The following is an 11,579-nucleotide window of genomic DNA, read 5'->3' on the forward strand; positions in this document are numbered from 1 at the left end:
GCTAAGGCAGGGAAGTGGTCAATAGATAGATTTTTAGAATATTGTCCACCAAATCAAACTGGTTTCACACTTTAACTGTAAGTGTAGGCCTTCAAAAAGTTATCTTTGTTTCTCTGATACACTGACTGCAGTTGATATTGGATGATGAATATGTACTGACGTAGGAAAAACCTTTATTGCCCTAGGACAGCAATATTTCTCCTTCCCATGATTTTTCAAATTTTCTTCCTTCTCATCCCTTTATGTTCAGCATTTCTAATGAAACAATTTACATTTCAGTGATGGGTAAAGAATAATATGTCATCACTTTGATGCAGGTGATTTGTGGGAAGTGCTCAGAATTCAAGGCAGACAATAGTCGTCAGAGTCGTGTTTGCAAAGAATGTTTTCTTATGCAGACTACAGTGTCAAATAGTCCTGTCTCTGAGGCTGGTGGTGAACAAAGGAAGAAGCTGGAGGTGAGTATCATGAACTTTGAATAGTTTCTGTCATAGCTTGTGGTTGGTTTGGCAATATCTACTCTTCCACTTGAACTTTAGTGGTACTAGGTGCATTTCATAGTCCTGGGTTCTCTTCCCTTCTCTCTCAATGGTCTTTCCTCCAGTGATCTCCTCAGCTAGTGTGGGCTAAATTATCATCTCTATGCAGATGATTACCAAACCTAATCTGTCTGCTGAATTCCATATAACATTATCAACTAACTGCTAGACATCTCCAAGTGGATATCCTATAGGTATTTCAAACTAAATATGTCACAAACAGAACTCATTATATTTCCCCAAAAACCTATACTTTCTGCTTCTATTGAGGGCACCACTATCCTTCTAGTCCTTCTAATTCATAACCTTGAAGTCATTCTTGACTCTTTCCTCTCCTTCAATCTCCTGGGCCAGTCAGCGACCAAGTCTTAACCATGCTGCTTCCATAGCATCTCTCACATCCATCCTCTTCTCTCAACTCACATAGCCTCTAATTTAGTTCAGGCTCTCATCACTTCTAACCTGAATTGTTGCAGTAATTTTCAGATTGGTTTCCCTGCTTCCAGTCTCTCCCCTCTTCAATCCACCCTCCATACAGCTGATCATAATGCTTATTCCTAAAGCACAGATCTAACCACATTACTCTCTTACTCAAAAATCTTCAATGTCTGCCTTCTGCCTCCGGAATAAAAATGCCTCAGCCTGACTTTTAAAGACGTCCTTGATCTGGCTCTCACCTATCTTTCTAGTCTTATTTCATGTCACCGTCCTTCACATACTCTCTCTTCCAGTCAAAGTGGCATATTAGCTGATGCCTGGCCATAACAGTCCATTTCTACCTCCAAGCTTTGGCACAAGTGGTCCTTCTTATCCAGAATGTACTACTCCTCGCTTGCCCCTTGTAGACTTCCTGGCTTCCACTTCCCTTCTTCAGTTGTTAGGGCTGGCTTCCTCTTGAAATGACTTTGTTACTTTGTATTTACTTTTCTGAATCTACTCCATATCTCTCCAGTAGAGTTTAAGCTCCCTGAAGGCAGGAACTATTTTTTTTTTGTATCCTTAGTCCCCACCATGCTTTCTTTACATATAGTAAGCATGTGATAGATATTTATTGGATTAAATTTTTTTTAGGAAATTCCAGGCCTGGAGACTTTGTCCTGTAACTTCAGCTGTTAACTCTTCTTGGAATTTGATGCTGGTTCTATTATGGTAGCAGTTCTGTAGTCACCAGACTCTAGGAGTTGCTGTTTCATTTTCCTTGCTTTTTTCTGTCTTTTCTATTACCTGCAGCATGAAGAAGACCACTGTATTCAGAGTCAGAGAACCTGGTTTTGAATCTTTATTCCACCACATACTATCTTTGTGAGATTCTGTCAACCTCTCTGGGCTTCAATTTCTTCCTCTGTACATTGAGGAGATTGGATTAGATGACTTCTAAGGTCCCTTCTACATCTAAATCCTATGATTTAATTCCATCCAAAAAATGAATACAGCATCAGCAGTTACTGGACATGTAGTTTTGATTCTGTATTATTTTCATTAGACATTTGAATTCTAGCTGGTTTCTGGGTGATCTTTTAGTATTTCCTATGCTGGCCAAACAGAGCCTCACTAATGCTATCAGCCTTAGCTAAATAGATAGATGACTATAATCTGGGTCCAAACAGCTTAAAAAATGGGTTTCAGCTTTACTAAAATAAATTATTGAAAAGCCAAAGAAGAAAACTAATTATTCAAGATAATTAGACATCTGAATTTTTAAGGTGATATTCCAAAAATATGTAAAAATCATACTGCAAAATGTGTTTCACAAACCTTTAAAAAGCCTATATAAATATGAGTTATTTCAATGGGTTGGTAGAATACGGTGGAAAATCCTGTATTTGTAGGCAGAAGACTTGGCTTTCAGGCCTTCTACTGGTACTTCCTCTGGGACCTTGGGCATATTATGTGACCTTTCTTAGCCTCAGTCTCCTTGCAGTTAAAATGGAGACTATAATATTTGTGTTACTTCAGCTCTCAAAGTTTTTGTCAGGCAAAAGTTTTTTGTAGATCCTAAAATACTAGAAAAGTAAAATATTATTACTATTACTCTGTAAGCTTCAGATTAATGGGTTTAATGTAACATCTAGGAACTACATTATAAAGGATAGATTTCTTATGGATGGTTTTCCAGTGTCATTTACTTTATTTGAAAACATAGTACCAGCCCCAAAAAATGTAATCCAGCAAAACTAGTTGATTCCATATCAAATCAATTGCACAGTAAATTATCTTAGATTGCTAAAGGATAAATTGAAAACATTTCTTACATTCTTCAAAAGTGTGTTTTCTACCATCAAAACAAAATCCTTCTCTAGGTCTGCTTATCAAGCTCCAGGTATAAGAAATGGTATTCCATATTGCTGAGATCTTGTTTCTAGGTTAATAAAAACATTTCTCTTTAGCATTTTGTCACTATTTCTCTTAAATTGTCTTCACTTTCTACCCATTTCATTGGGTTATTGTGAGGAGAGTGCTCTGTAAAACACCGTAGAGTAGCGTAAAGCACTCTGGAATGAGAACCAGCTTCAACAACATCATCATCATCAGATGGAATTGAATCTAGAGAGTTTTCCTGGAAAGACCTGTGAACTTCTGATATAGTCCTCAAATTATCTCTGACAGGGAAGCTGACATAAGTCATCGCGTCCTAGCCACATTAGTTACCACATTTGCGGGGGAAGTTATTTCTTTGGAATTACTTCATTGTGATTCAAAAAACTTATCTTCTTAAACCTCTTTTCATACATTTCTACTTTGAAAATGGTTTCCTGGGGGCAGCTAGGTGGCACAGTGGATAGAGCAGCAGCCCTGGAGTCAGGAAGACCTGAGTTCAAATTTGACCTCAGACACATAACGCTCACTAGCTGTGTGACTCTGGGCAAGTCACTTAACCCCATTGCCTAGACAAAAAAAAAAAAATGTTTTCCTGGTACATCCATTGCTTTCTCTTGAAGCTGACTTTGTCATTCATTCCATTCAATTAAATCATCTATAGGTCAGGTAACATGCTTGATGCTAGGGATACAAAAATGAGAAACTGTATGAGAAAATGAGAAAAAATGAGAAACAGAAATCTGTACTATGTTAGAGGGTGTGAATACATTTTAGGAAAGATAGCAAGGAGAGGAAGGCCTCCAGAATTGTTGCAAGGCCTTAGATTACGCCATATGTAGATCATTTGAAAGAACTGGGACACTTCTATTGGATAAAAAGAATTGGGGAAAACACAGCTGTCCTCAAGTGCCTGAAGGGCTGTCAAATGAGACATTCAACTTGTTCAGTTTGGCCCCAGAGGGCAGAAGTAGGAGCCACAAGTAGAAGTAACAGATGAGCAGATTTTGGTCTGATGTCAGGAAAAACTTGCTAATATTTAGAACCTTTAGAATGAGGAATTGGCTGCCTTGGGAGGTAGTGAGGTCCCCTTTGGTGGAGCCAGCAAAGGCTGGCTGCCTACTTACCAAGGGTGCTATAGCAAAACTCCCCATACAGATAAAGTGGAGCTCCAAGTCTCTTCTGAGTCTTGGATTCTATGATTCTGGGACATATATACCAAGACCCCTCCCCACTCACCCCAGAGGCCTGTACTAGAGACCACATTTACCTGAGCTCCAGGTACCCTGGGGCCACCTTTCTTACCAACATACAGTGAGTGATACCTCACTGGACTCTAAGGATAAATGAATGTTTAGGTTTATCAGTATAGTCTTGGAGCCAAATCCCAAATCAGTGGGAGATGAATGAGTTTTCCTTAGAAGTAGGGTGTCAGTTAACATATTGCATTTTTGTCTAGAAAGGAGGGGGAAAGGGTGAATGGACAGCAAGCAACATCATCCAGGGCCTGCTATGACTTAAGAACATTTTTCTCATTAATTTTCCATCTTTTCTGACCTAATTTTTGCCAAGTGAGAAACATCCCAGTTGCCAATCCCCATGCTTGGAGATTTTAAACTTCCTACCTGCTGAGAACAGTAGTGGGAAAACTATTTTTTGGTACCTGGGAACACACTTCCTTAGCACTTAATAATGAAGATCCCTCTTGAACAAATACTGACTGCTTCAGTATTCATGCCTCTGTACTACCCCTCCTCCCACCTCTCAGGCTTACCTCCATAATTCATGTTGGGAACAGATTTAAAATAAATGTTTAATGGCTTTCAGTCATCTGAATAGAAAAAAGAAACATTCTCTGAGGAGATGACAAAGCAGCCCAAATTCCCTTGTGGGATCCCAGGCTTAGAGTCTGTATTCTTCCGGAGATGGAAGGTAAACTGGAAGCTTGGCTTTTTTTTAAAGAGCCCTTTGAAAGAGATTTCACATGAAGGCTACCTTATAGGAAGGCCTAGACTCAGGATATCATCAGAAACCTCAACAAATCACATCCGCCACCCCTAAAGAAACTCCTAATAGATCCAGCTGGGATGACTCATTTGCCAAGAGCAGTTGAACTTGGTAAAAGAAGTGACAATCTCTCATTTTAAATTCACAGTACAAACACGTGTGTGAGAGAGGAGAGTTTCCAATTAGCACTGTTTTCTAGCAATTCAAAAACATAAGAACAACGGATGTGCTCATTATGAATCATTCTTATCTACTTAGCTGTTTCAGAATAGATTCCCCCAAAGGACTTTTTTTGTAGGCAAACCTTTGTTACTCTGGTTTGAATTTGTTGAAGGGTGGAGTTGATGGGGGTCCTCTTCTGGATCATGGGGAACTCCCTGCACAGAGCTTTCTCCACCGGGACAAACCAGTTACTCTTCTGTAACTTAGCAACTTCTGCAGTTGCTGGAAGCACTGAAAGCTCGGGTGACCAACCCATGGTCACACAGCTTGTGTGTGCCACAGCTCTCTGTTCATCAGGCCAATAATCTGAATTATCTTATACAGAACGGAACTGTGATTTCAGGTGGGGACTCTCCTCCTCTGCTGATCTCAACACTTAGAACTCTACCTGAAGAGTGATTTGTCCAGGGGCACATGGCCAGTAGATGTCAGATGTGGGACTTGAACCCAAGTCTTCCTCGTGTCAAGGCCAACTCACTATCTATTGTGCCATATTGCCTCTGAAAAAAGGAAATTGTATTTCTCTTTTTTTGAGTCAGACTTTCTGGTAATCCAAGGAGAATTATTGGCATTTTTTTTTTTTACTGACTTAGCGTAGTTTGCTTATGTTGTCACTATTATGTTGAAAACTCTGTGAGGGCAGGAAAAGAATCCCAAAGTTTGAAGAGACCTAAGAGGTCAAGTCGAACTTCCTGTACCAGGTAGGAATCTCCAGGGTCATCCCACTCTACCTATTTTGGGTGGAGCACTTTGTACTGTTGGTCAGGTCTTATCATTATCCTGGTCTTCTTTAGATAGGTATTACCTGCCTCTGCTGGCCCAACCAGAGTAAGTCTTTATTCTTTTGTCACATGACATCTACCAATCTGTCTTCCCTCCCCCTTCTATTCTTAGTATCTGTACTATAAACCCATAGGATTACTGACCTAAAGCTGAAGGGAACTTGATTGGCCACCTGGACCAACCTTCTCATTGGACACATGAGGGAAGAGAGGCCAAGGGAAGATAAAAGGTTACACTCAGGGTCACGCAGGTAGGAAACACCACAGGTGGGATCTGAACCCAGTTCCTACAACCCTATCCTGGAGCACTGTCTTCAGTTCCACAAGCCACATTTTAGAAGGAACATTAGCAGACTACATTGTATCCTAGGGAAGCCAAACTGAAAGATGACAGAGGCAAGGATGCCACATGGAGAAAAGACTTCAGGGACATATAGCACCCCTCAAATCCTTGAAAGATTGTCATGTCCTGCTTGTTCTTCTTGGCCCCAGGTAATTTGGAGGGAGGGCTCATAAAGCTGGTCTAAAAGTACACATATTTCAGGCAGCTACCAGAGATGGATAAGGGGCCAGGCCTAAAATTGAACGGAAGAAAAAGAGCAGGCAGGATTGACTGCCTTTGGGAAATTGTGCTGTGCTTTTAACGACCCTAGACTTCCCCTTGAAACATAACCCCATATTTAAACACTTTTTTTTCTGATGATGATATTTAGCTACAAATCATGGAATGCCATGGTATCCTCAGATTCAAAATTACAGTCAACCAAAGGACAGTGGGAAGAGGCATGATGGATATGAATTGACTATGGCACATGGCCCAGGGTGAGCTAACCCAAAGAGCAACTAAAGTTTATCATCAAAGAGATGAATGCCCAGAAAAGGAAGCAGGGTCCTAGTTAGACCTGCTGTGCCCAGTCTCACTGTGTGACCTGTGACCAGCCCCTTCTCTTCTCAGACTCTCAGTTTTGGCTTAGATGATGTCTGAGATTCTTTCAGCTGTAAATCTTCTGATATTATGAGTCACCCACCATTCCTGTGAAACCCTGCTGTCCAGCACAAAAACTTCCTACATTCCCTGATATGTTCTACAACCTTCAATTAGAACACAAGCTCCTTAAGGACAGGAATTGTCTCATTTTTTGTCTTTGTATCCCTGGTGCCCTGGCATCGTGCCCTACATATTGTTTGCGCTTAATAAATGCTTTTCCATTACATTCCACTCCCACCTCCTGTTGATATCTTCGTCTTTCAAGGTTTGGTTCAGTTACCACCTCCTCTGAGAGCCTTTCCCAGGTGCCTCCCTAGTTCAGGAAGAGTTCTCCCTTCTCAGATCTCTCTCTCTTTTCTGTTTGACCTTTCCTATGTATTTATCATAGTCTATCCTATGTATTACAGTTATTTGCATATGTCTCTTCCCCCTACTAGATCATAGATTCCTTGAGGTCAGTAAATGTGTTATTTTTCATTCCTATATGGTCTCTTCCTTACCTCAGCATTTAACACAGTGCCTGGTACATAGGAGACCCTTAATAAATGTTTATTGACTGACTGTCCTTAACATGAGGCCTTCCTGAAGACTTATATGAACTGATACAATGTGAAATGAGGAGAACTGGAAAACATCGTATACAGTAGCAGCAACATTGTACGATGATCAATTGTGGATGACTTGAATATTCTCCGCAATATAGTGATCCGAGATAGATAGTTATGAAGGATTTTTGCTGAAAAATGCTATTCATCTCCAGAGAAAGAACTGATGGAGTCTCAATGCAGAATAAAGCATACTTTTTTCTTTACTTTCTTTATTTTTCTTGTTTTTGTTTTTTTATCTGTGTTTTCTTTCACAGTTTTGCATAACTTTACATGTATAATCTATATCAAATTGCTTGCCTTCTCAATGAGGGAGGGAATTTGAGGGAAGTAGAGAATTTCAAACTCAAAAATTTTTAAAAACGAATGTTAAAAAATTGTTTTACGTGTAATTGGGGGAAAATATTAAATTTTTTTAAAAAATGAAACATGAGGCTTTTCTTCCATATGATAGACACTAACTTAGAACATGTTTGTTGGATTAAAATCATGGGGATATTTTGAGTTGTTTCCTCCCAAAGTTTATAGTCACAGGCTATCTCACTATCAGTTGTACCCATGGGACTTGTCACCCCTGGTAAAATTTAACTGTCCCAATTTGAAAGTGTACCAGTACATAAAAGATATTAGGCCTAACAGACTATCTAGACTCTATTTCCAGAAGATAAATAAACTTTGAAGGTCTCTTTTCTGTTAAATTTCAGTGCTCCTGTCCCTTGGCCCACCCCCAGCTTCATGCATTTCCTGCAGTCAGCCCTCTGATCTATTTGGGCAGTGTCACTGCCTGCAGAACTGTCCTCAGAGACACCGCAGAGAGACAGGTATCCATATGGGAATGAGAGCACTTAATGAGCCTATATTTGTCTCCCCCCCACACCCAGAAGCAAAATATTACTGCACCTGAAAACAGCCTGTTCTGTAGCCACCTCCAACTAGTGGACAAAGGGAAGGTTTGCTGCAAGCTGTGGGCGACCATTCCAAAAGCAGAACCCCTGGTGCTGTACCTACAAGGAGGCCAGGTAAGGATGGGGTGGGGGTTGCTTGGAGAAGTGGGGCCAAGGATTTGGCTTCCTTTCCCACTATAGAAATGTGTGATGACGCGTGATGCTGAATTTAGCTCAAAGCCTCTGAGATTTCACATTTCTTTCCTGAATACCTTGGGTTTGGGAGATTGCCAGTTGAATGTAAACTCACCATCTATCCACACAGCAATGTTTGAAGAAAAGGAAGCAGGGGAAGGTGATTGAACTTGGAGTCAGAATAACGAAGTTCAAATTGTGTTCAAATTGTAACTGTTCTTTATTGGCTGTGGTTATAATAGGAGGAGCCCCAGACTTAGAATCAGAAGACCTGGGTTCAAATGTAACTTATTCGCCATTTTACCTTGCACAAGTCACCTCCTCTCTCCAAAGCTGTTTTCTCACCTATAAAATGAGGATAATACCATGCACCCTGCCTTCTTCATGGGCCTGCTATCAAGCTCAAATGAAATAATGTGTATAATAAAACATTTTATAACCTAAAAATGCAATGGAAATGTAAACTATTATCATGATGATTTCAGCACATATTTCATCACATTTAACACTTATTAGACACTTGCTGTATTGAGAACACTTTGCTGGACTCCAAAGTTTACATAATATATCACCATGTCCTCAGAGGCAGATTGCATGTAAGGATGATGTTACATCCTGAATGCCTCTAGCCTGAGAGAGTTCAAAGAAAAGAAAAGATGATTGGGAAAGGGTTAGGCCTGAAAGGTTCCTTAAGGGAGGTGAATATTTGCCTGTGTCTTAAGGGAAATTTTTCATTGGAGTAAACGGACAGATGGTAGAGCATTCCAGCTTGAATGAAGGCTTAGAGTCAGAAGCAGGAGGGATATGTGAGGGGTGTGTGTACACAGTTGTAATGTGAACACAGTTCAAACACGCAGTACTTGGAGTCAAAGGAAGGAGAAGGGGATACACAAGAATAAGCAGAAATCAAGCGCATGAAACTTTGACTTACATTCATTCTCATTTATATCTAGGAGGGGCGGACCCCCCGAACAATCCCCCTTCCTGGCTATGAAGTGACTTTACCGGGACCTGCTGAGAAGCTAGAAGCAAAGTATACCCTGAAGCTCTCACAGTCCCACCAGACTCTGTATCTCAGTGTGGAGGATGAGGAACTCCAGCAGAGGTGGATGGAAGTTCTCACTAGAGCTGCCCGAGGAGAAACGGACGATGCCAGTGCCAGCATTGGGAATCCCCAGGGGCCCTGAAAAGCCAGAGCCCATCCTGAGGACAGCTACCACAGGCACGTGGTCCTGGAACTTGGGCATGGGTGGTTTGACGGGTCTGCAGAGGAATGGCTCCGGTGAATCCTTTCTCCCTGTAAAAAGTGACCACTTCAGAAGGGCGAAACAGCCAATGACCCTACCAAGTCAGACCCAGGCTTCAGGGCCAGTGAGCATGCCCATGAGTGTGCACGTGCACATGGTGTGTGTGTTTTCACACATGTGCTCTTGAGAGCGCATGTGTGTGCCCATACTTGAGCACAGCAGGTCAGAGCTGGGCAGAAGACAAGGTAGTAACAGAAGAGATCTGGGCCTCTGATGCAAGTTTTGTTTTATATTTGTATCCCTCTATTCCTCCCCAGCTGTTCCAAACTGTCTGGTGTTTCTAGATATTTATCCCCTCTCTCCCACCTGGTGCACAGACTCCCATTGCCTCAGGACTGGAGACTCACACCCTTAGGGAAGGATGAGTAAAGCACGGTAGTGATCCCCCACACATCCCATCCTCCTGAACCTGGCAGATGCTGCCCTTTGTGGGTCTGTAGGATGGGTGTGCACTTGGCAGGCAGGGCTATGTGGTGTGTCACTTTGTAAACAAATAGTCTTAGTTAATGATGGTGTTTGGTGATACTGACCTTGGAAAGAGGGTAAGAAGGAAATTGTTCGTTTGTTGTATCCAGAGTTTACCCTGGATTGGCTCAAACACTTGCTGACTCAGGCTGAGCCCCTAACAGCATTCTCCCTGCTGTTTGGTGCAGGGTAGAATATGTTAGTCATTAACTAACCAATATGTAAGTGCTAAGCCATGCCAAGGCTTGGACCAGGCCACAGCTTCCCCTCTATCTTGGTCAGTCTGGATTTCCTGATAAAGCAGTCTTTGTGAAGTATCCTTATCCATTAAGCTGTTTGTCCTTACTGTGTGGGGATGACCCTTTGAAAGGGAAAATGCTGTGGGTAATGACCTCAGATCATTGCTGCAGCCTTCCAGGCCTTCATCGTGGACCTGCTCCCCACCTGCCACCAGCCTCAAATCCCCTGAAAACACTGTAGTTAAGGGGAGACCTTTGTAGTAATACTTAGGGGATTGCTGATCTTCTGTACTCATAGGAAGGTGACTTGCTCAGTTGTTTGATTAATTTCCCAGTAGTCCAGGATTTATTTATAATTTGTAAATAATGTTTCATACCTACTGCCAGAAGTTTAAAATATTGAGGTTAATAACAGGATTTAGTGTGTAGAGTGACAAAATGTTTGTACGAATTTGTCATTTGCCCTTCTTGTTAACTGGCATTTGTTTTGTTCCCAAAGGGAAGTGCTTGTCTATTTAAATAAATGCCCTGCAGCCAGATGTGGAGACAGCTGCTGTTTTGTTCTGTAGCTCAAGGTGGGGGCTTTAGGTACCTGGGAACTGAGACATGGGAGGGAGGGGAGGGTCTTGTGGTGGGGGGGAGTGGTAAAGAGGAACCGTAGAAGAGTATTTTTTAAGGCTTACTATCCTTCCCTCACCACCCACCCACCCCCTTTCATTCTTCTCTTATCTTGGCTTTCAAAAGCCCCTAAAAAAACAGTTTGGGAAAATGGTGCTTTACTCTCAGTCCCAGCCAGGAATGGCCTAAATGAATTAGTTTCTCCTCTGTAGCCAAAAGCAACTTTAGGAGTAAAGGAAGGATGATGGGAGGTGCTGTGATAACAGAATTCATTTGGTTTTCTTTTCCCCTTCCTAACTGGTTTTTCCAACAACATGCGTCCCTCTCATAGGACCTTTCCCACTCAAGTGGGCTATCTTGGGCCACAGTGCCTCAGGGGTGCTTAGAAAAGAGCACTGTCTCTCTCCTTCCC

General features: G+C 41.7%; 1 protein-coding gene across 2 annotated transcripts in view; it reads left to right on the forward strand.

Annotated features, from left to right (window-relative positions):
* The window catches only part of FGD3 (FYVE, RhoGEF and PH domain containing 3), a 192,270-nt gene extending 181,176 nt beyond the window's left edge, over window positions 1–11,094 (forward strand). For both annotated transcript variants that reach the window (XM_027860622.1, XM_027860623.1), the window contains exons 17-19: window positions 318–458; window positions 8,341–8,478; window positions 9,492–11,094. In XM_027860622.1, the coding sequence (XP_027716423.1) occupies window positions 318–458; window positions 8,341–8,478; window positions 9,492–9,725 (513 nt within the window). In that variant the 3' untranslated portion in view covers window positions 9,726–11,094. The remainder of the gene's footprint in view (window positions 1–317; window positions 459–8,340; window positions 8,479–9,491) is intronic.
* The last annotated feature ends 485 nt before the right edge of the window (window positions 11,095–11,579 follow it).

This window comes from Vombatus ursinus, unplaced genomic scaffold, assembly GCF_900497805.2.
Source record: "Vombatus ursinus unplaced genomic scaffold, bare-nosed wombat genome assembly UNPS02014225.1, whole genome shotgun sequence".
Classification (NCBI taxonomy): Eukaryota; Metazoa; Chordata; class Mammalia; order Diprotodontia; family Vombatidae; genus Vombatus; species Vombatus ursinus.